Genomic DNA, 26,921 nt, shown 5'->3' with positions numbered 1-26,921 from the left:
TTGATGGACATTTAGGTTGCTTCCATGTCCTGGCTATTGCAAATAGGGCTGCAAAGAACACTGGGGTACATGTGTCTTTTTGAATTATGGTTTTCTCAGGGTGTATGCCCAGTAGTGGGACTGCTGGGTCATATGGTAATTCTATTCTAAGTTTTGTAATGAACCTCCATACTGTTCTCCATAGCAGCTGTATCAATTTACATTCCCACCAAAAGTGTAGGAGGGTTCCCTTTTCTCCACACCCTCTCCAGAAATTATTGTTTGTAGATTTTCTGATGACACCCATTCTGACTGGTGTGAGGTGATACCTCATTACAGTTTTGATCTGCATTTCTCTAATAATTAGTGATGATGAGCATCTTTTCATGTGCCTCTTGGCCATTGGTATGTCTTCTTTGAAGAAATGTCTAGGTCTTCCGCCCATTTTTCAATTTGATTGTTTTTTTTTGATATTGAGCTGCCCAAGCTGTTTGTATATTTTGAAGATGAATCCTTTGTCAGTTGCTTCATTGCAAATATTTTCTCCCATTCTGAGGGTTGTCTTTTCGTCGTTATGGTTTCCTTTGCTGTGCAAAAGCTTTTAAGTTTCATTAGGTCCCATTTATTTATTTTTGTTTTTATTTCCATTACTCTAGGAGGCGGCTCAAAAAAGATCTTGCTGTGATTTATGTCAAAGAGTGTTCTTCCTATGTTTTCCTCTAAGAGTTTTATAGTGTCCGGTCTTAACATTTAGGTCTCGAATCCATTTTGAGTTTATTTTTGTGTATGGTGTTACAGAGTGTTCTAATTTCATTCTTTTACATGTAGCTGTCCAGTTTTCCCAGCACCACTTATTGAAGAGACTGTCTTTTCTCCATTCTATATCCTTGCCTCCTTTGTCATAGATTAGTTGACCATAGGTGCATGGGTTTATCTCTGGGCTTTCTATCTTGTTGCATTGATCTATGTTTCTATTTTTGTGCCAGTACCATTTTGTCTTGATTACTGTAGCTTTGTAGTATAATCTGAAGTCAGGGAGTCTGATTCCTCCAGCTCCGTTTTTTCCCCTCAAGACCGCTTTGGCTATTCAGGATCTTTTCTGTCTCCATACAAATTTTAAGATTTTTTGTTCTAGTTCTGTAAAAACTGCCACTGGTAATTTGATAGGGATTGCATTGAATTTGTTAGATTGCTTTGGGTAGTATAGTCATTTTCACAATATTGATTCTTCCAATCCAAGAACATGGTATATCTCTCCATCTGTTGGTATCATCTTTAATTTCTTTCATCAGTCTTATAGTTTTCTGCATACAGGTCTTTTGTCTCCCTAGGTAGGTTTATCCTAGGTATTTTATTCTTTTTGTTGCAATGGTAAATGGGAGTGTTTCCTTAATTTCTCTTTCAGATTTTTCATCATTAGTGTATAGGAATGCAAGAGATTTCTGTGCATTAATTTTGTACCCTGAAACTTTACCAAATTCACTGATTAGGTCTAGTAGTTTTCTGGTGGCATTTTTTCTCTATGTATACTATCGTGTCATCTGCAAACAGTGCCGGTTTTATTTCTTCTTTTCCAATTTGTATTCCTTTTATTTCTTTTTCTTCTCTGATTGCCGTGGCTAGGACCTCCAAAACTATGTTGAATAACAGTGGTAGGAGTGGACATCCTTGTCCTGTTCCTGATCTTAGAGGAAATGCTTTCAGTTTTTCACCATTGAGAATGATGTCTGCTGTGGGTTTGTCATATATGGCCTTTATTATGTTGAGGTAGGTTCCCTCTATGCCCACTTTCTGGAGAGTTTTTATCATAAATGGGTGTTGAATTTTGTCAACAGCTTTTTCTGCATCTATTGAGATGATATTCTTCAGTTTGTTGGTATGGTGTATCACATTGATTGATTTGCGTATATTGAAGAATCCTTGCATCCCTGGGTTAAATCCCACTTCATCATGGTGTATGATCCTTTTAATGTGTTGTTGGATTCTGTTTGCTAGTATTTTGTTGTGGATTTTTGCGTCTATATTCATCAGTGATATTGGTCTGTAGCTTTCTTTTTTTGTAGTATCTTTGTCTGGTGTTGGTATCAGGGTGATGGTGGCCTCATAGAATGAGTTTGGGGGAGTTCCTTCCTCTGCAATTTCTTGGAAGAATTTGAGAAGGATGGGTGTTACCTCTTCTCTAAATGTTTGATAGAATTCATCTGTGAAGCCATCTGGTCCTGGACTTTTGTTTGTTGGAAGATTTTTAATCAGTTTCAATTTCATTACTTGTGGTCTGTTCATATTTTCTATTTATTCCTGGTTCAGTCCTGGAAGGTTATACCTTTCCAAGAATTTGTCCATTTCTTCCAGGTTGTCCATTTTAGTGGCATACAGTTGCTTGTAGTAGTCTCTTAGGATGCTTTGTATTTCTACGGTGTCTGTTTTTTTTTGTTTTTTTTTTTTTTTGCAGTACGCGGGCCTCTCACTGTTGTGGCCTCTCCCGTTGCGGGGCACAGGCTCGGGACGCGCAGGCTCAGTGGCCATGGCTCACGGGCCCAGCCGCTCCGCGGCATGTGGGATCTTCCCGGGCCGGGGCACGAACCCATGTCCCCTGCATCGGCAGGCGGACTCTCAACCACTGCGCCACCAGGGAAGCCCTACGGTGTCTGTTTTAACTTCTCCTTTTTCATTTCTAATTTTATTGATTTGAGTCCTCTCTCTTTTTCTTGATGAGTCTGGCTAATGGTTTATCAATTTTGTTTATCTTCTCAAAGAACCAGCTTTTAGTTTTATTGATCTTTGCTATTGTTTTCTTTGTTTCTATTTCATTTATTTCTTCTCTGATCTTTATGATTTTTCCTTCTGCTAACCTTGGGTTTTGTTTGTTCTTCTTTGTCTAGTTCCTTTAGGAGTAAGGTTAGATTGTTTGAGATTTTTCTTGTTTCTTGAGGTAGGCTTGTATATCTATAAACTTCCCTCTTAGAACTGCTTTTGTTACATCCCATAGGTTTTGGATCATTTTGTTTTCATTGTTATTTGTCTCTAGGTATTTTCTGATTTCCTCTTTGATTCCTTCAGTGATCTCTTGGTTATTCAGTAACGTATTGTTTAGCCTCCATGTGTTTGTGTTTTTTACGGTTTTTTCCCTGTAATTCATTTCTAATCTCATAGCGTTGTGGTCAGAAAAGATGCTTGATATGATTTCAATTTTCTAAAATTTACTGAGGCTTGATTTGTGACCCAGGATGTGACCTATCCTGGAGAATGTTCCGTGAGCACTTGGCAAGAAAGTGTAATCTGCTGTTTTTGGATGGAATGTCCTATAAATATCAATTAAATCCACCTGGTCTATTGTGTCATTTAAAGCTTCTGTTTCCTTATTTATTTTCATTTTGGATGATCTGTCCATTGGTGTAAGTGAGGTGTTAAAGTCCCCCACTATTATTGTGTTACTGTCGATTTCCTCTTTTATAGCTGTTAGCACTTGCCTTATGTATTGAGGTGCTCCTGTGTTGGGTGCATATATATTTATAATTGTTATATCTTCCTCTTGGATTGATCCCTTGATCATTATGTAGTGTCCCTCCTTGTCTCTTGTAACATTCTTTATTTTAAAGTCTATTTTGTCTGATATGAGTATGCTACTCCAGCTTTCTTTTGATTTCCATTTGCATGGAATATCTTTTTCCATCCCCTCACTTTCAGTCTGTATGTGTCCCTAGGTCTGAAGTGGGTCTCTTGTAGACAGCATATATATGGGTCTTGTTTTTGTATCCACTCAGCAAGCCTGTGTCTTTTGGTTGGAGCATTTAATCTATTCATGTTTAAGTTAATTATCGATATGTATGTTCCTATGACCATTTTCTTAATTGTTTTGGGTTTGTTTTTGTAGGTCCTTTTCTTCTCTTGTGTTTCCCACTTAGAGAAGTTCCTTTAGCATTTGTTGTAGAGCTGGTTTGGTGGTGCTGAATTCTCTTAGCTTTTGCTTGTCTGTAAAGCTTTTGATTTCTCCATCGAATTTGAATGAGATCCTTGCCAGGTAGAGTAATCTTGGTTGTAGGTTCTTCCCTTTCATCACTTTCAGTGTATCATGCCACTCCCTTCGGGCTTGTAGGGTTTCTGCTGAGAAATCAGCTGTTAACCTTATGGGAGTTCCCTTGTATGTTATTTGTCGTTTTTCCCTTGCTGCTTTCAATAAGTTTTCTTTGTCTTTAATTTTTGCCGATTTGATTACTATGTGTCTCGGCATGTTTCTCCTTGGCTTTATCCTGTATGGGACTCGCTGCGCTTCCTGGACTTGGGTGGCTATTTCCTTTCCCGTGTTAGGGAAGTTTTCGACTATAATCTCTTCAAATATTTTCTTGCGTTCTTTCTCTCTCTCTTCTCCTTCTGGGACCCCTATAATGCGAATGTTGTTGCATTTAATGTTGTCCCAGAGGTCTCTTAGGCTGTCTTCATTCCTTTTCATTCTTTTTTCTTTATTCTGTTCCCCAGCAGTGAGTTCCATCATTCTGTCTTCCAGGTCACTTATCCGTTCTTCTGCCTCAGTTATTCTGCTATGGATTCCTTCTAGTGTAGTTTTCATTTCAGTTATTGTATTGTTCATCTGTTTGTTCTTTAATTCTTCTAGGTCTTTGTTAAACATTTCTTGCATCTTCTCGATCTTTGCCTCCATTCTTTTCCCAAGGTCCAGGATCATCTTCACTCTCATTATTCTGAATTCTTTTTCTGGAAGGTTGCCTATCTCCACTTCATTTAGTTGTTTTTCTGGGGTTTTATCTTGTTCCTTCATCTGCTACATAGACCCTCTGACTTTTCATCTTGTCTATCGTTCTGTGAATGTGGTTTTTGTTCCACAGGCTGCAGGATTGTAGTTCTTCTTGCTTCTGCTGTCTGCCCTCTGGTGGATGAGGCTATCTAAGAGGCTTGTCTCCTTTGTTGCTTTTAATATTTTTTCTTTGAATTTAATTTTTGTTAGTTTGATTAATATGTGTCTCGGCATGTTTCTCCTTGGGGTTATCCATATGGGCCTCTCTGAGCTTCCTGGACTTGTGGGTGACTATTTCCTGTCCCATGTTAGGTTTCTGAATGTAATCTCTTCAAATATTTTCTCAGATCCTTTCTCTTTCTCTTTTCCTTCTGGGACCCCTATAATCTGAATGTTGGTGCGTTTAATGTTGTCCCAGAGGTCTCTGAGACTGTCCTCATTTCTTTTCATTCTTCTTCTTTATTCTGCTCCTCAGTAGTTATTTCCACCATTCTATCTTCCAGCTTACTTATTTGTCCTTCTGCCTCAGTTATTCTGCTATTGATTCCTTCTAGTGTATTTTTCATTTCAGTTATTGTGTTGTTCATCACTATTTGTTTGTTCTTTAGTTCTTCTAGGTCCCTGTTAAACATTTCTTGTATTTTCTCGATCCATGCCCCCATTCTATTTCCGAGATTTTGGATCTTGTTTACTATCCTTACTCTGATTTTTCAGGTAGATTGCCTATTTCCTCTTCATTTATTTGATCTTGTAGGTTTTTACCTTGCTCCTTCATCTGTAACATATTTTTTGTCATCTCATTTTTTTTGATGGGTGGGGCTGTGTTCCTGTGTTGTTGGTTGTTTGGCCTGAGGCACCCAGCAGTGGTGTTTGCAGTCAGTTGGGCAGAGCCAGGTCTTGGTGCCGAGATGAGGACCTCTGAGAGAGCTCACACCGATTAAGATTCTCTGGGGTCTGAGGTTCTCTGTTAGTCCAGAGGTTTGGACTCAGTGCTCCCAGTATAGGAGCTCAGGCCCAATCCCCAGCCTAGGAACCAAGACCCCCTCAAGCCGTGCAGCATGGCAAAACGAAAAGCAACAAAAAGGCTGGGGAGGTCCAGGCTGGAAGAGAAATTCAGGAGTCACCAGCACATGGACGGCTTTTAAGAATTTAATTTTTTTATTTTATTTTATTTTATTTTATTTTATTTTTTTATTTTATTTTATTTTTTATGCGGCTTGAAGGATCCTAGTTCCCTGACCAGAGATCAAACCTGTGCCCCCTGCAATGGAAGTGTGGAGTCCTGGAACACCAGAGAATTCCCTAGATGGCTTTTAAAAGCCATTGGACAAGATGCCCAAGGGCCCAGTGTATATGAGAAAAGTTCAAAGGCCAGAGCCCTCTAATGTTACAAAGCCGAGGAAGTAGGAAGAAGTAACCAAGAACTGAGAAGGGGCAATTGGTGAAGCAGGAGGAAAAGCAGGAGAGTGCGGAGTCCTAAACGCCCAGTGAAGGACTACTGTCCCACAGAGGAGGGAGGAAGCAACAGGACTAAACCTGCTGATGGGCCGCTGAGCTGAGGATGAGAACTAACCTGGCCAAGTGGAGGGCATGGTGCCTTGCCAAGAGCAGCTACAGCAGTGAGAGGGGCAAAGGCGGACTGGAGTGGGATGGGGGCAGACAGCCCTCCACAGACCATGCAGTCAAGTGAAGCAGAGAACTGGGGCAGGAGCTGGAGGTGGGGCTGACAGGCTGTCTCCATGATGGGAGGACCAACAGCAGATCTGCAAGCTGGTGGGGATGGTCTGGGCATGGGGGAGCAAAACTGACTCAGAGACAGAAGAGGGGGCAGAAGAACGTCCCTGCTCAGTCCCTGCACAGGTGAGAGCATGGGGTCAGCCACCTCGAAGGAAGGCAGGCTGGTTCCTGGTGCAGATGCCAGCAGGTGGAGCAGACGGAATTCTGGAAGTTCTCTTCTGAGTGCTTCCGTTTTCTCAGGAAAATGGGAAGTAAGGTCAATAGCTAAGGTGAGGATGGAGCTTTCAGGAGAGAGAACAGTCGAGTGGATGAACAGGCCGATGTATCACAATTGCTGAGCCACCTTGCAGGTCAAGGTCATGACCGTGAGGCCAGTTGATGTGGATGTTCTCCAGCCACATTCAGCTGCACGGGCCCAGGGTAGGCTGAGGGCTGGCGTCCTGCCAGGGCTGCAGTTTGTCCCAAAAAACAGTTAAGGGAGGTAAGGAAATATGCTAAGAGTAATTATTATCATGAAACAAAGGCATTATGAATTTATAAATTTAATGCAAATCAAATAAAAATAACAGATTATTTTCTGGAACTAGACAAGCTGATTTTAAAATGCATATAGAAAAATAACAATTAAGAATAGCTAGGGGTGGGCTTCCCTGGTGGCACAGTGGTTGAGAGTCCGCCTGCCGATGCAGGGGACGCGGGTTCGTGCCCTGGTCCGGGAAGATCCCACATGCCGTGGAGCGGCTGGGCCTGTGAGCCATGCCGCTAAGCCTGTGCGTCCGGAGCCTGTGCTCCGCAACGGGAGAGGCCACAACAGTGAGAGGCCCGCGTACCACAAAAATAATAATAATAATAAAGAAGATACAGGTATAGGCAGAAAGAAAATCCTTTCACTGTTGTCACTGTCCAAAGACTTGAAATAACTCAGGATAAAAAGAAAAGTCTGAATCTTTCAGCGGGGGAAATAGGAAGAGTTTACACCCTCCATCCAGCCCTTAACAACAAGTAAGAGAAGCAAATTAAATACACATTTGAAATAAAGTTTCAGTCATTAAAGAGGAAGGGAGTGAAAATTAATGTCTAATTAAACTAACAGCCAAGACATGGAAGCAACCTAAATGTCCACTGGTGATGAAAGGATAAAGAGGATGTGGTCTAGCCACACAGTGGGATACCAGTCAGCCACAAAAGGAGGAGATCCTGCCGTTCGTGACAACATGGATGGACCGTGAGGGCTTTACACTGAGTGAAAAAAGTTAGACAAAGAAAGACACTGTCTGATTTTACTTATATTACAAAACCTAAAAAAAAACAAACCCATAAATACAGAGAAGAGACTCGTGGTTGCCAAAGTTGGAGGGTGCAGGTACAAAAGGTACAATCTTCCAGTTAGAAGATAACTAAGTTCTGGGGATGTGAGGTACAGCATCCTTACCTTAACTGTCAACCCACGTGAGGTGATGGCTGTTAACTTATCGTGGTGATCATTTCACAATATATGTGTATATCAAATCACCATGTTGTACAACTAAAACTAATGGAGTGTTAGAGGTCAATTATACCTCAATAAAACTGGAAAGTTTTTAAAATTTTTTAGGGTTAGGGTTAAATGTTTTAATTTTCGAATTAAACTCCTTTAAGTCTTAAAGTCACTAAAGAGGTCCTGAAAATCCTAAAAGAAAGAAAACGTATTTAGCAGTTTGTGTTCCATCTTCCCTCCAGGTCACAGAGGGCTTTCCGTACCGGAGCTGGAAGCCAGAATCTCAAAATTTACCAAAAGACAGCAAGCACGTAAAACACGCTCCCTGCACTTGGTTCCACTAGAGACCATAAAGGAGATAAAAGGCGAAGAGTGAGTGAGGCCCTGGGAAATCACTGCAGTGCCTCTGAAAGCCCAAAGGAGCAGAAAATAAATTCTGATGAAAACCCGTGGCATAATTCATGTTGATTTTTCATCAAAATGACCAGAGGTATCATATCCCATGAGCTTAAATTCTGATCCATTATAAAATTATACTGTTTGCAGTACATTGCTTCAGGCACTTCATATAATTACCTGGATGGAATACAGATTTTTTCCAAAACGTAAAAGGTGTTTTTAGGAACACAAAGCACTGAATAATAAAACGCTCCTCTTTAAGGCTTTAGACGAAAGTGGTTTTGTTTTCACTCAAGCATTCCTTCACGACCATCACTGTTCTCCCATGGAAAGGGCCCTCACCTGTGCTTTCATGATATTCCTTTTTTTATACATAAATTGGTTTATTTTTGGCTGTGTTGGGTCTTCGTTGCTGCGCGCAGGCTTTCTCTAGTTGCGGCGAGCGGGGGCTACTCTCCGTTGCGGTGTGCGGGCTTCTCATTGCGGTGGCTTCTCTTGTTGCAGAGCACGGGCTCTAGGCATGCAGGCTTCAGTAGTTGCGGCACGTGGGCTCTAGAGCACAGGCTCAGTAGTTGTGGCACATGGGCTTAGTTGCTCTGCGGCATGTGGGATCTTCCCGGACCTGGGCTCGAATCCGTGTCCCCTGAACTGGCACGTGGATTCTTAACCATTGCACCACCAGGGAAGCCTTTCATGATATTCCTTCTGCTCATCCTTCAAAGGACTTCAGTGCATCCCCAAGTATGTCTGAGATTACTCAGAAATGGGATGATTCTATAAACATCAAGCAGAGAAGGCAATGCTGGCAGCATTAATCCTTGTCTCAACCAAGAAAAATTATTATTCAAAGCACTTGACTTAATGGCTAATTCTGGGAAGAACCTTGTTTGCAGCAAAGCCACGACGGACAGAGGACCCCAGTGGACATCCACGATCGGACGTGTCAATGGAGTTCTAAACTTCGATGCTCCCAGAAGAAGCGAATATATTCTGCTCTACCAGGACCCAAGTAAAGAGCAGGATTTGATTTAAGGCGGGAGGGTCCTGATCACATAGAATCCATTTGTCCTGCTGGCAAATGGACACCTGACACAAGTAAGAGGAGAATAAAAAGAAAGGAAATACCAGTGGGGGCTGGAACATCACTCCTCAGAACACAGAGCCACCTGAGGAGCTGACGACCCTCAGAGATGTGGGGCTCTGCTACAGAGCTCCAAAGTCATGTCGTGACTTTTATTACTTACGGTTGAAAACAGGCCCGATAACAAAGGGACCTGGGTTTGTCAAACCCACTGAGAGAAAGTTAAAGTGTAGGAAACACTACAGAGTCAACTATTAACAACTACTCAACAGCTACGAGAGTCCGACAGCAGCAGGAGCAGCCGCAGTCAGACTCGGAAGCAGACATCCTGCTGAGCAAGTTCACACCCTGAGGTGCGTCACCAAAGGAGGCTCAAAACGCTTCCCAGTAACTCTGAAGGAAAAGCACACTAGGAACATGAAAACAGACTAGAAACACCCCCTCTTGAGAAGATTCATGAGTTCCGATTCATAATCCTCCCACAAACCAGGCCCACGCTTCTCAGGCGTTTTCTAGGCTTAATCTTGATCAGTCAGGCTAGGCTGGCAGTCCCCGAGACAAGCCGTTAAGCCTACACTGTCCAAATGACAGCCGAGGGCCACACACGGCCACCAGGCGCTGGACATGTGGCTGGTCTGAATCGAGATGCACTGTGAGAATGAAAGACCTCAGTAAGAAGAAGGAACGTGAGTTACCTCATTAATAACTCTTTACACTGACGACAGGGTGAAATCAGAATATTGTGGATATCCTGGGCTAAATGAATTACAGTTTTAAAATTAATTTCACTTGTTTCTTTTTCTTTTTTTTAATATGGCTCCTAGAAATTTAAAATGACACATGGCTCCCACTGGCGTCTGGCAGGTGTATTTCTCTGTTGGGCAGGATAAGCAACCGAAATGAACCACCACTATATCAAGCACACTGCTGGGTTGCTAAACATTCCAAATGTGGACAGAAGAATAAAGAAGGGTAAACGGTACTGGGGCATTCAGAGGACACGCACAAGAGCGGCGGCGGCAGCGGCCCTTATGCTGTTTTAAGACAGTAATAAGCGTAAACAGTGAACTTTCTGGAAAAGGAAATGTTGCATCTGCAGATTGCCTTTCCCCTGCCAGGAAGTGTCCAGGGGACGCCCTCCTGGGTGCTGGGCTCCCGCCTACCTTTGACAAGCTCCGGCCGGTATGCCTTGCGTAGCTGCTCCAGGAAGCCGTTGTAGAAGCCCTCCGCCTGCTCTGAGGGCATCGCCAGGTGGAAATCGGGCTTGTTCCCCTTGAGGACGCACTGCAGGGTGAACTGGCTGATGCACAGCACCTCGTACTGTTTGTCCATCACGCTCTTCGACCAGTGTTTCCCACCTTCATCCTCAAACACACGCAGGTTTAAGATCTTCCGGACCCTGGGGGAAAACAGGGGTGAGCGCTACCTGAAGAATCATAAGCCCCCCAGACACACCCACACCCCCAGATGTCACAAGTACCCTGCTGACTAGGGACACTGTGCTGGCTCCATCACTTACAGCAGGGGTGACCACAGGCAAGTTACTTTCTACTCTGTAACTCAGTTTCTGCATCTGTAATAGGGGTAATAATAGTCCCACCTCTTAGCGTTGATGGGCGATTTGCTTTTTTTTTTTTTTTTGTCAGCCCCTCCAATTCACAGCAGCTTCCGGTGGGAACCGGATGTGTCAAAACATGGGCTCAATTCTGATTTTTTACAGAATTCCATCTTTACACTGGAATAAATGATGCCCCGCTTTTATACCGTTTCTTGGAACTTCTCAAAATGAACAATTCAGCAAATACCCTGGAGAAAACTCATGGTCATTGCAGATATGCAAAACGATCTGGGGAAAGACACCTTGACAACTATGTCACATGCTCCTTATGCCCCAGCGGGGCTTTCCCTATACACGTGGATGACAAAGGACAGCCACCCTGGCAAGGAGGAGGACCAGGTAGCATTTATAAGATCAGACTTGAGACGAATGACAAAGAACTACCTCCGTGAAAGGTGCAATTCCACCATTTGAAGCCACCTTTCTGGATGATGTTGAAGACATGTTCAAAGCCTGAACAAATACTCATTCGCCGACACCTTACATGGGAACCCTCTGCGGTGGGCGCTATTCATCACCCCTTCTCCACAGCGGGTCTGCCTTATGCTGAGTCATTGCTCTTAACCAAGTTAGGTACTAGCTCTCCATTTTGTCAGCGCCACGGAGAGATTCAGACCAGTCCCCCAGCTTTTAACCACTACACCACTTCGCTCCCTCTTTGCGAATCCAGGGGACAGCTTTTAAAATACCAACATCCGTGAGTGTTATTGAACTAGTCATCAACACCTCAGCGGGAGCTTGGTTCCAAGTCTGGTTTTCAACCTAATACAAAAGGGACAACTGGGCAACCGTCACATGTAGGCTCTGGGCACCAGGGGCAGAGAAAATGGATCCAAGCATCTGAAGTACATGTGCGAAGTGGTGCGGGGGAGAGTGAACATGAGGAGGGGAGGCTGCCTGTACTAAGGGCCAAGAGCAATGACAAACCTCCCACCTTAGTAAAAAGAGCACTGGCTTCCAGGCCAGGCGGCCTAGGTTCTAACCTGGAGTGAGGCTTTTTGCTAAGGACGTGTGCATGACCTTCGGCAGGTAATGTAACCTCTCTGAGCTCCAGATCCTATTGTGAACGGTGAACAACTGGGCATTCTTAACATGTGTAAACAGTGCCCAGATCATACTGCTCAAACTGAAAACATAACACATTCCTATGAAAAGAGGCTTGGTTTTCACACCAAGGGAATGGTTCAAGGCTGCAGCAGCAAATAGGGACAGAGGCTAAGTTGTGGTCCTGCCCTGTCGCTGACTTACTGGGTGATGGCTCTTCCTCGCTCTCCCCATCTGTGACACAGAAATAACCACACTGCCTCAAAAGGGACATGGGTAAAACTGACAGAGTCTCACTTTATAGGAGCAAAATACTATGGAAGTTCCATATATATATATATATATGTATAATTTATTTAAATAGCTAGCCAGCCAGCCAGATGACCAGCACATGTCCCACTAGAAAGGCAGTGACGTGGAAATCCGCCTCTTACATGTGCTCCAGTTCCTTCTGCGTATCTTCCAGGGAAATACCCAGCAACACACAGATGCCCCGTCCAATGGCACTTATCTGTTCTCCACCAACTGGAAAGGAAACAAAAGGGAAAAGAGACAAAAGGGAAATGAAACAAAAGGGAAAAGCAAACAGGTGCCGTGAAGCACACATGAGCATCCACAGGAAAGTTTGAACATCACACATACTTCTCGTAACTTCTTTGCCAAAGTCAGTAGGTACTGAAACGTGAAAGGGGTTACGTCGATGCAGTATGATAATCATACTTTGTCCATTCTGACTTTACATTTGGAATGAATGAGTTGTAAAGTGAACAACCATTACGCGGGATTTTCAGGCCACGTTTTCATCTGTGCTACCTTGGTTGAGACCCCTGAAACTTTCTATGAGTTTGCCCGTCTGTAACAACAAAAGTTTTTCTCCCCAGAGAATCCAGCTCAGCTATGGTAATTCTCAAAAAGGAGATGCCTGCTCTTCTTGGAAATCAGCAAACCTGATAACATAATACACAATGCACAATGGAAAACATTTATGTCATAAAAATAAAGAAATGATTTCTCTACTTACTGCAGAAAAGATAAATATATCATACATAAAAAACACAGTTTAAAAGTTAAGCTTCCAGGGGCTTCCCTGGTGGCACAGTGGTTAAGAATCCGCCTGCCAACGCAGGGTACACGGGTTTGAGCCCTAGTCTGGGAAGATCCCACGTGCCACGGAGCAACTAAGCCTGTGCGCCACGACTACTGAACCTGTGCTCTAGAGCCCGTGAGCCACAGCTACTGAGCCTGCACGCCTAGAGCCTGTGCTCGGCAACAAGAGAAGCCACCGCAATGAGAAGCCTGCGCACCACAACGAAGAGTAGCTCCCGCTTGCTGCAACTAGAGAAAGCCTGCACACAGCAACGAAGACCCAGCACGGCCAAAAATAAAATATTAATTAATTAATTAAAAATAAATGAATAAACTTTTAAAGAAATAAAAGTTAAACTTCAAGTCAGCAAACTTCTATTATTTGCCAGTTTATTACTAAGGTTGCATTCTAAGCCAATGACCTCCAAATCATTTTGAGCGATGCACCCCATGCATAAAAAAAATTCTTTGAACATAGATTCCTATTCCAAACATTTGCATAGGTATTTAGCGTCAAATGTACACTCTACTACCACTAGACAGTATCTCAGTGCTGGCACAGTACTTAGGTCAAGACACATCATTATGGTGGTGAAACTAAATCCATATTTCAAATGTTGATCTTCATAATTTTCAATTTTTTTGGCCAACTTTTTGCCAAAGCTCATTGATTACTGATGTTTGGTTATTTTATCGTATACTGACCTAATGTTCCAATCAGGAGAAAGGTCAACTCTGCCATTTTCTTGTTATTTGCTTCTGCTAGGTAATAATATTTACAAATATACCCAACAAGGCATCACAGACTGTTCCATGTTGCCACATCCTGCAAACTAAGGGAAGAGTGAGAAACCCTCTCCCTGCAGGTGTCTGACAAGGGACCATCTGACAGACACGAGGCGAGCACGAGCATCAGTTTGTTCCTGAAATAACTCTTTTTTAAAGAACATTTACTGATTTATTTACTTTGGCTGAGCCGGTCTTAGCTGCGGCACGCAGGATCTTGGTTGCGCCACGCAGGATCTTAGTTGCACCATGCGGGATCTAGTTCCCTGACCATGGATCGAACCCAAACCCCCTGCATTGGGACCACAGAGTCTTATCGCTAGACCACCAGGGAAGTCCCTGAAATAATTCTTATTAAAGCTTAACTTCTCTTAGTTTTATGATTAAGAAAACACAAGTATTTTAGTATTTCCTTCTGTGCTGCTTTTTTTATAATGGACTATGAGTGATTTACTATCCTTTGAGCCACTGACTCAAATCTGAAACAGAAATCAGCTATCCTGACATAAGCAGTAAACAACTGGGGTTGCTTGCCTGTTTGCAGTGCTTTAGAAAACTGTGGCTCTATTTGTTCTTTAAGTAAGTCAATATTATTTTCTTATAATATCAAGATATTTTTAAAATTTTCCCCAGGGTATATTTTAAAAACTTAAAAAAGAATGATGGTTGAACTATGTCCACCATTAAAAGTAATGCACATGCAGTATAGAAAAACTTTAAAAAATAAAAGAAACAGGAAAGCAAAAAGAACAACTGAAGAGAAGCACTTCAGTATGTTACTGATTTCCTTCTGATATTTCCTCTATTCACAGATTTTACTTCATATTTGTTCTCAACTACCATAGTAATATTGTGTATAAATTTTTGTGTCTCATCTTTTTTAACATCTCACAAGGATTTTTCCACATTATGAGCTTTTTCCTAAGCAGCTTTTAATAGTTGCAGCCCATCCAGTGGAACATTTGCATTCCATCCATGGATGGACTAACCATCCTGTTTGGCTGGATAAATGGCTTGTTTTAAAATTTTTCACTTCAATAAGTAACACTGTGGTGAAAATCTTTATACACTAAAGTTTTGGGGTTTTTTAAATATACTTTCATGTATAGAGTAGTTTTAGGTTCACAGCAAAACTGAACAGAGGGCACAGAGATTTCCCATATACCCTCAGCCCCACATGCAGTCTCCCCACTATCAACGTCCCCCTCCAGATGGTACATTTGTTCCAAATGATGAACCTACACTGACACCTCATTATCACTCCAAGTCCACAGTTTACCACAGCTCACTCTTGGTGTTGGACATTCTATCTGTTTGGACAAATGTAATGACACGTATCCACCATGACAGTATCGTACAGAGTAGTTTCACTGCCCTAAGGATCCTGTGTGCTCCACCTGTTCACCCCTCTAAAGCTTCTTCTATAATTAGGATTATCTTCTTAGAATAGATTCTCAAAAATAGAATCACTATTTGAAGTGATTCAAATCATATTTGAACAGTTTCAATATTTTTATAATGTGGTATTATCCTAATAAGAAATGAATTATGCACCAAAGCCTTGAGATGACACAATTCGCTCTCTTATTTTGGAGAAGTTTTGTCCCTCCTTCAGGCAGAAGAATTAGGAGGTTAAAGGGATGTTTTATTATAGACAAATGGATTTCCAAGGGGAAAAACTTGAGAATCACCATTTTAGACAAAAGGTCACAGGGCTAGAAGAGACCTGAGCTATTTGGTCAATGTTTATTTGATGCCACGTATAGTGGCATCACCCAAGACTTCCTCTTTGAGAAGAATTCACCAGCTCACAAATTAACGCATTCAAACCCAACCAATCTCTTCCCAACATTCTATGATTCTATTCAGATTTCGGCTTATAAAGCTGAGTGATGGACATGGGGGTTATTGTACTATTCCATGTGTGTAACCACATGAATATGTTTGAAGTGTTCTGTCATAAAGCTTTTAAAATTAGATTATCATAATAACCATGCTAAGGCATCAAATGTGCCTGACCAAGCTCATCAAGTGAGCCTGCCACGTAATATGTGACTCTTAATACTGTCCCACCTATAAAACTGGAAGTGACATTTTAGAACCTTTGAAATAAAATGCCATTCGAGAAAGGCCACATGGAAGTGAAGCCTGTCAGTCACATTCTAAAGGAATCAGAAAACCTCTCCCCATTACAATACAAGTAGAAGGCAAGGCTAACTCAAAGTTTCCTCCAGCACCGTGGGAGAATTCCATCTTATTAACACCTTCAGACAGTTAATTTGTTTTTAACTAAAAGCATACAACTTAAATAGTAAAGTAAGATCATTCAAACTATTCAGCTAATCTCACAGAAATGTGTTTTTGATATTCCAGATCAGCACAATGGAGAGTTCTCCATTCTGATCAAAACTTACATTCTCCAAAGTCTGTTCACTGGCCATCATGACCACATAGGGCAGGCTGCAAGATTCTTCTCAAAAAAAGCAAGAAAATCTTTTCATCTATGAATTTTCCCAGTTTTAGTGAAGTTACATATTAACTAAAATACTAAAAAAAAAAGCCCACTTTGTTTTAAAATTTCATAAATCCCAGAGCTATACTATTCCCTATTACTCCAGGACGATATCCAAAATCACTTATCAGAACAGCTTAGAAATCATTAGCCAGGACTGAAAAGTAGAATCTCGGATCTAAATATATGGTTTTACTGAGTTTGATTGTTTCTTTAGGGGATTTTGTTGTTTCGTTCTTAGATTTATACTCTCCTGGACATAGAAACACACATTTGGTATAGGCTTGAAGGAAAGGATATCTAGAACTACTTGAACTGAAACAATATTAGAATTCTGCCAATAAAAATAGGAAAGACTAGAAGACAATGTAAAGTTAATCATTCAAAAAAATTTTAACATCTATACTATCTTCACTCGAGGTTTTTTTTAAATTGGAGTATAGTTGCTTTACAATGTTGTGTTAGTTTCTGCTGTACAGCAAAGTGAATCAGCTATATGTGTATATATATCCCCTCTTTTTTAGATTTCCTTCCCATTTAGGTCACCACAGAGCACTGAGTAGAGTTCCCTGTGCTGTACAGTAGGCTCTCATTAGTTATCTATTTTATACATAGTATCAATAGTGTAGGTGTATATATGTCAATCCCCATCTCCCAATCCATCCCACCCACCCCTTCACCCTTGGTGTCCATTCGTTTGTTCTCTACCTCTGTGTCTCTATTTCTGCTTATCTTGGCTTGAGCTTTTAAAAGGACTTCCTTCTACCTATTAATCATCTGGACCCCTGATGTTCAAACTAGACCGCAGTGTTCAAGCCATGACTGATGGTTGCGTGGCTCGGTTCACATGAAACTGGTGGAAAAGAGAAACATCTCATCCTGGATCCCCTGGGTTCCCACCCGGGTCACGTGGGCAGACACGGTCAGAACCCACCCCTACGAGCACCTGTCACGAGCGGGCACCTTAGGGGAGTCAAGCTCCAGGTGAACCGGGACACGGAGAAAACCGGCAAGAAAGGGAGACGCGGGGCAGAAGGCTGGGGAAGGGGTGTGTGCCCCGGAAACGCTCCCACGCGTCGTCTGTTTAACACCGCGTGGAAGGGCGGGCCGGGGGATGCTCGGGGGACGCTCGGGGGATGCGGGAGGCCACCTGCGCTCCGGACTAAAGGAAACGCTGCAGAAGACGACGAGGCGCGGTCACCGCGACACTAAGCGTAGACCCTGCAGCCCGTGGACGGCGCCCCGGGACGGCGGGGACTCGGGGCGGCGGGGGCCGGGCTCGCGCGTGGCCGGCGGCGGCCCGGGGGCGACCAGCCCGGCCCGGCCCCGCCCGACTGACCTGTGACGCTGGCCCGGGTGACGCGCTGCACCACGGCCTTCATGGCGACGGCTGGGGCGAGCGGGGCGGCGCCGCGCGGCTTCCGGCCTCGGGACTCCGCGGGCTGCGCAGCTGCCCGCGCCCTCTGCCGGGGACACCTGGAAGCGCGCTCCGACCCCCTGAACCCACGAGTCGACGGCCCGCCCACGTCGGCCACGCCCACCACAGGTTGGTCCCGCCCATCTGAGCCCTCGGTGTGGCCCCGCCCCCGCGAGAGGCCCCGCCCGCTCTAGGTCCGGCCCCGCCCACTCTTGGTCATGTCCCCCGTACAGCTAGATGAGCCCCGCCCGGACGCTGGAGTCCCGCAACCCCCTTCCCCGTCCCCACACCCCAGCCCGACTCACTGGTGCCCAGACAGTAGTTTCTGCCCCAGTTTCTTTTCACAAACCCCGGCCTGAGAGACAGTCATCCCTGAATCCCAGCTTTGTCCTGAATACTAATCCTAATCGTGTGCCTCCTTCCATGTTTCCACCCTTCTGCCCCCAGATTCTCCCAAATTCTTTTTCCCTTGTTTTCCTGCCTCTGTAACTCCTCAGAAACCAGACAGGAGAGTATCTGCTGCCTAAAATAGCCATTTAACTGTTTAGGTATTCATTTGACCTAGCCGCGTCCTGGCAGTGCGCAGATATGTGATTCTGTAATTGTAATTCCTCCTCTAATACTGATACTTGGCCCCTCTCCCAGACTTGTTAGAAGATTTGAATAATATATACTGTGCAAAAGTGTTAGAAATCTGCAAAGGACTGTACAAGTATTACCCTAACAAATTATTATCACTGCTAAAAACAAGCCCTTCTCAGTGTGTCTTCTTCTTACAGCCTAATAGTGCTGGTGGGTGTAGAGGGAGGGAGTTGAGGATGTTCCCGAACCAAACTTGGGTCTGCTCTACCCTGCTTTTCCTCCTGGCACCTCAGAAATGGCAGTTGGTTTGTGGCCTTTTTGTGTCTTATTGTTCATAACTGCCCCTGTGACTGCGCATGGGTGCAGTTATCTGCAGTCTCTTATAGTTTCTTTGTATCGGTTGCTGTAAGAAATGTTTGTCCAGGTGCAAGCGTTCAGGTAGAGGGTCCCAGGTCCCCACCCTTCTGTCCTGAAACAGGTCATAAATGTGAGAGGTGCCCTATCTGTACTGGGAGGGAGGGAGCAGCCTTATCTCCAAAGACAAAAGCACACCAAGAAGAATCTGAACCAACAGGCCTTGCTAAATTTCCCCCAGTTTACTCTGCCTACCTCATATTCCTTAACCTATCATGTTCCTCCATGACTACTCATGCTTCGTCAAACCTAACAACAGAAATTACACAGGTCCGTTTCTTTGGGTCTTCATCTCCTTATGAAGGCTCTCACGTCATGTAAAACTTAAATAAATTTGTATGCTTTTCTCTTGTTCATCTGTCTTTGTCACTTTAATTTTCAGACCCAGCCAGGGACCTCAAGAGAGTGAGAAAACCTTTTTCCTCTCCTACAAGAAAAAGCTTCAAATGGAGAACAAGGAAGAGTCATTTGGCCAGAAAAGACTATACTAATATACTTGAGCGTTAAATACTGCACACTAAATTGCCAAAGATAGCATCACCAGTAATGAGATAAACAAACATGATATACTTCTGATATTGCACCAAGAAAGACACCATGTCACTTTTGTGGTATTTCTGCCAAAAATGTAGACTCTGAATCCAATCATGAAGAAACATCAGGCAAGCCTAAATTAAGGAACACTCTACAAAATAACTAGAAGGATCCTTCAAAAATGTCAAGAAAAAGAAAGTCTGAAGAACTGTTCCAAATTAAAGGGGACTTTTAAAGAGACAGGAAAACTAAATGTGATGCATGAACTGAGTTTTATCCTAGCCAGAAAAAAATAAAAAGAAAGAAGTGCATATTGGGACAATTGGTAAATATTTTTGTTTAAATTTGCATCAAATCAACATATCTCAAAACATTTTGATCTCAAGACCCCTTTACATTCTTAAAAATTATTGAACACCCCAAATAGCTTATATCTTAAGATTTTTACTTGTACTAGAAATTACAACCTAGAAAAATTGTTAAATATTGACTTATGATAATTTTTTAAATGACAATAATAAATCCATTATATACTGACATTAGAGCAATGAGATCATGACTTACCATGAAGCCTCTGAAAACCCCATTGTACACTCTTGAAAGAATAGGAATGAAAAAGTCAAATATTGTCTATATATTATTATAAAAATAGGTGGAAATCTCAGCTCCTCTAAGGAGGATCTCAGAGAACGCTTTGAGAACTGCTGGATTTGATAATGGCATTGAACCAATATTAATTTCCTGATTTTTATGTAAGAGAACATCCTTGTTTTTAGGAAATACACACATGTACTTAGGGGTAAAGGGACAACATATCTGCAACTTTCAGATCTAGTGAAGAATGATATATACAGAGAAAATAAAGAGAGTGATAAAGCAAAGTAAAATGTTGACCACTTGGGCTATAAGTGAAGGTAACTTATTTCAAAAATAAAACGTTTTAAAAATATACCAAAACACCAGGATTCTTTTTACATATTTGTTGAGCTCGAAAAGGTCAGTATCAGGAGGCAGAAGCACCCAGCAGCCCCTCTTGCGGTGCCTCCTTCCCTCTGCACGCTCTCCTTTGCCCTCTAAATCGCCACTCTCCTCATGTTTTTGAATTCCACCTTGTGCTATTGACTCGCACATTTTCATTTCCATTCCCAACACATCCTCTGTGCTTGTACTTCCAAATGCCTTCCTGACCTCTCCACTTCCATGAACCAAATTAACAGACTGAAAATGGGATTCAGGCTTTTCACCCCTTCCGTATGAAAAAGAGTTTGGTCTTTGTTCTGTGTTTCTGGCATGGAGCTTCTAAGATCCTTGGAATTTCCTAAGGGATAGGAGTTCCTAATGAAACATTTCAGGGTGGGAGCCGGTCACCAGAAAGACCAATCATGTGGCTAGAGGGTGGGACTTTGAGGAGGGGCGGTGGGATGCGGCTGGAGATTGAGTTCAGTCACACAGCAGATGAGTCCATCAGTTGTGCATATGAGATGGAACCCCAATAAAAGCTGTGGACACTGAACCTTAGCAGAGCGTCCTGGCTGGTGAACACATGGGTGAGGAACCTGCACCCTGGTTCCACCGAGAGAGCAGTGAAGCTCTCTGTTGGGGACCTTCACAGACCTTGCCTGATGTGTTCCTTCGTTTGGCTAGTCCTGATTTGTATCCTTTATAATAAAACTGTAAGTATAAGGCTTTCTTGAGTTCAGTGAGTCATTGCAGTAAGTTATCTAACCTGTAGGAGTCATAAAAAAACTCCCAAATTTGTAGCCAGTTGGTCGGAAGTAAAGGTGGCTTGGCGACCCCCAAGGTGCGCCTGGCATCTGAACTGAGGGCTGCCCTTTTGGGGACGTGCCCTTAGACTTGCAGGGTCTGTGCTAAGTCTGGGTGGTTAGTGCCAGGACTGAATTGCAATCCCCCCAAGCCCCCCACACTCCACCAGCTGGGCCACCCTGATTCAAATCAATGGCTCCACTGTTTCCTCCAGCCATAAGTGACTCATGATTGCTCTTTCCCTCTCCCTGAGTAACTAGTCCATCAACAAACCTCCTGACTCCCCCAAACGAACCCCACACGCCCTCTTCTCTCCAGCCCCAGTGCCATCCTGCTCCATGGCCCGTCATCTCTCACCTGCATCTACTACAGCTGTTCAGTGGTCTCCTTACTGCCACTTCTGTCTTCACCCAATCCATTCTCCGTAAGACGTAAAAGTGGTTTCTAGAATATAAAGTCTTCACGTTCCAGACTCTGATCTTCTTTAAATTGCTCAGGTAATCCACTTGTTGCTACCTCGGGACCTCAGCATCTGCTGGTCCTCCACCTCGAATGCTCCTCCCCCATTCTTTGTCCATCTCGCTCCCCTCCTTCCTTTCATTTTCAGCTTAAACGCCTCCTCATCGGAGAGAACTTCTCTGACCACACAAAGTTAAGAGTCCTGGTTCCCCATTATTCTCCATCGCTATCCTATGGTTTTTCCCTCATAATCTTCTGGCGACTTTTTTTTTTTCCTGGCAACTTCCAGTCACTCCAGTGCCCGATAATTTGCTCTATTAGTGTCTCGTGCTTACCATTCTATCCTAAGCCTCTAGCACACTGCCTGAAGCTCAGATAACATTGCTGAATGAATACAGGTGTGAACTTGATTTTTTGACTAACAGGGGGTCATAGATTTACAGTATGGCTGTGGCTGTACTGGGCATCCTATCCAGACACAATGTTCAGAAGTACAGGAGACTATCGCCTCCTAGTGCTTCCTCTGAGGCTGGGACACCCTGCCCAGAAGCCCCTCGAGTTTCACTAGCCAGAGTGAGATCACATGACCATGCTTAACCCAGTCACTAGCAAGGGAGATGGGACCTACTCCTCCTGACTGGTTCAGATAAGAGGTTCTCACCTGGGGCATAGAGCCCCCCAGGGGTTACTGGAAATGTGTGTGGGGAGGGGTGTCTGAAGCTGTCACAAGCTGTGAAGATTGTTACAGGCATTTAGTGCCCAAGGAACTTGAAATGCTAAAGCACTTGCAACACCTGGGGCAGCCCACAAAATGGACTGTCACATCCACGGAGGCTGCAGCGCCCCCTGGAGAAACACTGACTTGGACCAATCAGGACCTGGGCCAGTCCCCCTGAAGCACCTGACGGGGTGAGCTCAGGGTCTGTTATAAAAGAGGAGTGGGATCAGTGGGTGCTGGGAAGGCAATCCGCACGGTCGACCAAGAGGTTGTTTCAGCTCGAGGCCATGCTGAACGAGGGATGTTGAAGAGGCATCTTCCTAAATCTTTTCAGGAATCTCCCAAATTCTTGAAAGTGAGATTGCCGGACCGCAGGATGTGCCATTTTCCATGTTGATACACGCTGCTAACCTGCTGTGCTGAAGAAGCAAGTTACTACCCATGGAAGCCCTGTTTTCAGACAGGCCAGTTGTGACGAGGTAACTCCCTGGGGAGCCACAAGAAAGAAAGCAAAGCGGCTGGAGGACGACAGAAGCAGACTGCATTTATCACCAGAAAGACGGCCTTTCACGCCTCATTTCCAGGAGTAGCTAAGACATTCTATTCCTAAGAATAATCATGCGTGTACAAACACTTTCTCATTTGACAGTCACAACCCTATTAGTAGACAGGCTAGATATTATACCTCTTCTTCAAAAGAAACCAAAGCTCAGAAAACACAGGAGATTTTTCTATCATGAAAAGTTAGGTACCATTTTTAAAAAGAAATGAATAGGGAGATGTGATTTGCTTACAGTTACATCAACTGTAGCAGAGACCCAAAGTCACAATGGCTTAAACTACGTAGAAGTTGATTCTTTCTCTCTAAAGCCCTGGGCTGTGTGGTACTCCACAGGGCCGGAAAACCCAATTCCTCTTCTCTTGTTGCTCCACTATCTCTCAGGAGTCCTTTTCATCTGAATGGTCCCCGATGGCTCCTCCAGCTGGACGGATGTCAGGAAGGGGACGCACGCCCCGGAGATACATACATCTTATAAAAAAGAAAAAGAAAACCCACTCCCTCTAAATACTACCAGACCTCAGAATTTCGGGAAACTTATTTCCAATCCTACAAACTCTCCTTCAATGGGTGATTCCCAACTTCTGAACAGACCGTGTTCCAACTGCACCTGCAAGATAGACGTTTGGAATTCTGAAAACCTTCTCCCAGAAGAACACTTTAAATTATATTTTGGTTGTTAGATTAGTCCACAAAGGCCTATTTAAGCCAAGATTCAGCAGAACTACGGGAATTGTTGAAGCTCCAGGCTGTTTGGAGTTGAAGTGTTTTTAAACAAGAAGGAATACACACACACACACACACACACACACACACACACACACACACACACACACACACACACACACACACACACACACACACACACACACACACACACACACACACACACACACACACACTCAGCTCCCAGAATTCCTACAGCCAGGCATCCACCCCCGGGTAGAGAAACCTTCTCTGGGGAAAGTGACCTACAGAGGCAGGTATCTTAGTGCCTCCCGATGAAAGTCTGGCTTGCTGCCTGGAGTGGACATTTGTCCTGGTATCTACTTGCCCAGCATGCTGTGATCATCCTTCCTATATCTAGGAGATGCCCCACTTTGAGGGTCAACACATCCCTGATGCGGAAGCCAGAAACGCACTTTCCCAATCTCCCTGGCAGCCGGAGGCCAGGCATGAAACTGAGATTCCAAGGAGAGTGATGAGAAGCAGGCTGCTCTGGGAAGCCATTCAGAAATTCCCTTCCACCATCGTGTGCTGCTTCTTGCACGTCTGATGCCCATCACAGGTGTCCACCAGGGTGCCCACCCCACTGGCACTGAGCCATTCTTGACCTCTGATGTCCAGTGAGGAGCCTCTGCTGCTGACATCTGAAGCTGCTACTTGCCATCTTGGAGCCTCTGTCACTTAGGTTGACTGCCCCCAAAGCACTGCTCAGGCCACCCACAAGGTAGAACTGACACCAAGGAGAAATCAAGGCAAAGGTTTGAAGGTGACAGTACTATAGCAGGAACCCAGAAGTGTCCCATTCCTGTCCTACCAGGAATCCCTAGTCCTCACAGGGTCCCAAATAGCTGCGCACAAGAAACACTACCCAAATGGGCAACGAATGCTAGTTTCTTACTAACTGAGGCAGGACTCAGTGATCCACAGGAAAGGATCCGATACACAGGGAAGTGACTCTCACAGGAGTGGAAGACAAACTCTGGCTTGGGAAGAAGCTGATCAGACTTTGACGCTGTAGCTGCAAAGTGATGTTACTACAGAAATAACGGGGACAAAACGTGTGCAGTGAGAAAGGCAACAAGGCAGACAGTCCCCAGGCAGGCTCAGTGAGTGGCTACATTCCGGTTCCTGCTGCCAGGCCCTCCGAAGACCTCAGCATACTCTGTTTGAATTCTGAGCTGTCTATACTGGTTTTTTGTTGTTTTTGGCCACGCTGCATAGCTTGTGGGATCTTAGTTCCCCGACCTGGGATTGCACCCACACCCACAGCAGCAAAAGCACCGAGTCCTAACCATTGGACCGCCAGGTGATTCCCTGTCCACACACATTTTTAATAAACATCTCTTTCTGATTTAATCGTACTTATGTGGGTTTGTTACTTGCAACCAAACAAGCCCAGCGGAGAGAACACTGCAGCACTCAACGGCAGGAACCCTGCTGTCCTCACTTTGTATCCCCTATCTCTAGAATACTGGTAGCCACCATTGGGGTTTAATCCACTCCTGCCGAAAGAATGAGGGTATCTGTACAGCTCCTAAAGAACAGATCGAGTCTATTTAATCCAGGAGTTATAATATAATTCACAACATACTTACCAAGCACCCACTAGTGCCCAAAGGGCTGCTCTAAGTCCCAAACTGAACACGGAGATTTGCTTAAAGGGACCACAAAAGCTATGTCTGACAGCAACATGAAAGGAATATAAAGTTACATGAACTAATTTCAGAAAACCAAGCTTATGGAAGCTCAATACGACATTTCACTTCAATCTTTTACTCCTGTGAGTATAGAAGGACACCTCCTGAATATGCAAATTTACTTTTCTTCAAGGAAATATTTATTGCATATTATTAGTGATTCTATTTTACAGCAAAATTAAATGTATACACTTTTCACAAAGAGAAAGTGGAAATCACAGTATCTCTCAAATTTATATGCTGAACCAAAGTCCTGTTTTTAGAATTCAGCCGTCCATCATGATTTTGGTCCGGGGCCACCAGTCCATGATTTCAAATAGTTGACGATCCTGGCAGTAATTGGAACAAAATTGTCTCTATATGTGACAACCGTTTCCACATAAAACCCTTTCCGGGGTTCAGACAGTTCATTTGTTGAGACATTCTTTTGTTCTACTTCACCACCTTAAAAAAAAAAAAAAGTAACAGCTGCATCACTAACTTTCATTTTATCTTACTTTATTTTTTAATTGAAGTATAGTTGATCACTAACTTTTAATTTAGGCAGCAGTCATTAGAATTATTAGTAAAGTCTTTGAAATAAAATAAACTAAGGTAAGAATTACCCCCACCCCCATCAGGTTCCTGACATTGTTTTCTTTCTGTAAAAAAGAAAATGTAAATAATTTTTTTAAATGACCACTACAGAGATAAATGTTTTAAAATGCTTAACACTGACATGTGCACTTTCAGGCCATTGGTGATCTTCAGCACCAAATGTAATCTTCAGCACAGTTTTTACATAAAAAGCTTTACTGAGATAATACTTATTATACAATTAACTCATTTAAAATGTAATTCAGTTTTTAGTATCTTGAGATCTGTGCGACCAGCACCAAAATAAAGTGTAGAATATTTTCATCCACAAAAGGAAACCCCTTATTTTGTAGCAGTCGCTCCCCCACCAGCTCCTCCCCTTCAGCCCCAGCCAGTCCCTACTCTAGACGAAGCCACAGATTTCCAGAACATTTTTGAAAGCTGCGGGATTTCCTTTTCCTCCCAGCAACTGGTAAGATTTCAGTACTCCTTCGCTGGTGTAAGTCAGCGAAATCGTTTGGTCGGCAAAGGCGACCATGCGACCAAAGCAGGGCTGAAGTTACAGAAGCATCGCCTCTTTAAACCACCATCCAGGGTCTTTGAAATTCCACCTGGAATCTCACGGATTCTTCAAATTCTGAGGATACGGGCGGCCTCGCTCAATAAACCAGCAAGGTTCGGGGAAGAGGCTCTAAAAGGTCGTTGCTGGCAGATTCCACGATAACGCGCGGCTCTAAGCACCGCTCCCGGTCTCTTCGCGCGGCACAGCGAAGCCACTTCTGCGACCCCCCGGACACGCCCCACGCAAGGCCGCGCGTCCCCCAGAGGTCCCGCCCGAGAGCCGTACCTGGAGGCTTGCTCTTTCGCTGATTATACAAAAACAAGGAGCCCAGCAGGGTCCAGGCGCCCAGTCCGTACAGCATAGACATCCGCCGGTACCAAGACAGGGCCCTTTCCGGACGCATGACGCCGCCGGGAATACCTCACTCCTCCGAGTCCCAGGGCG

At 43.9% G+C, this 26,921-nt stretch overlaps 2 protein-coding genes across 2 annotated transcripts in view; both read right to left on the bottom strand.

Moving 5' to 3' along the window:
* DTD1 (D-aminoacyl-tRNA deacylase 1) overlaps positions 1-17,940 on the bottom strand; it is a 108,045-nt gene extending 90,105 nt beyond the window's left edge. Inside the window, exons 1-3 of the mRNA XM_019927543.3 lie at positions 17,809-17,940; positions 12,520-12,610; positions 10,587-10,822 (exon numbers count right to left, since the gene is read on the bottom strand). Coding sequence (XP_019783102.1) covers positions 10,587-10,822; positions 12,520-12,610; positions 17,809-17,851 — 370 coding nt within the window. The 5' untranslated portion in view covers positions 17,852-17,940. The remainder of the gene's footprint in view (positions 1-10,586; positions 10,823-12,519; positions 12,611-17,808) is intronic.
* A 7,516-nt stretch (positions 17,941-25,456) lies between these two features.
* SMIM26 (small integral membrane protein 26) lies at positions 25,457-26,921 on the bottom strand. The gene is made up of 2 exons (XM_033839752.2): positions 26,763-26,921; positions 25,457-25,783 (listed from the first exon to the last, which is right to left on the bottom strand). The coding sequence occupies exons 1-2, from the start codon at positions 26,878-26,880 to the stop codon at positions 25,617-25,619; spliced, it is 285 nt and encodes a 94-aa protein (XP_033695643.1). The 5' UTR covers positions 26,881-26,921; the 3' UTR covers positions 25,457-25,616.

The sequence above is a fragment of the Tursiops truncatus genome, chromosome 15, assembly GCF_011762595.2.
Source record: "Tursiops truncatus isolate mTurTru1 chromosome 15, mTurTru1.mat.Y, whole genome shotgun sequence".
Lineage (NCBI taxonomy): Eukaryota > Metazoa > Chordata > Mammalia > Artiodactyla > Delphinidae > Tursiops > Tursiops truncatus.
Note: the sequence above shows the minus strand (reverse complement) of the source record. Positions and strands in the feature narration are given on the sequence as shown.

Excerpts from the sequence above, each read along its gene's own strand:
- SMIM26 (XM_033839752.2), bottom strand. The coding sequence starts at position 26,880 with ATGCGTCCGGAAAGGGCCCTGTCTTGGTACCGGCGGATGTCTATGCTG. Across the intron at positions 25,784-26,762 it reads GCGAAAGAGCAAGCCTCCAG|GTGGTGAAGTAGAACAAAAG; the intron begins GTACGGCTCTCG and ends TTTTTTTTTAAG.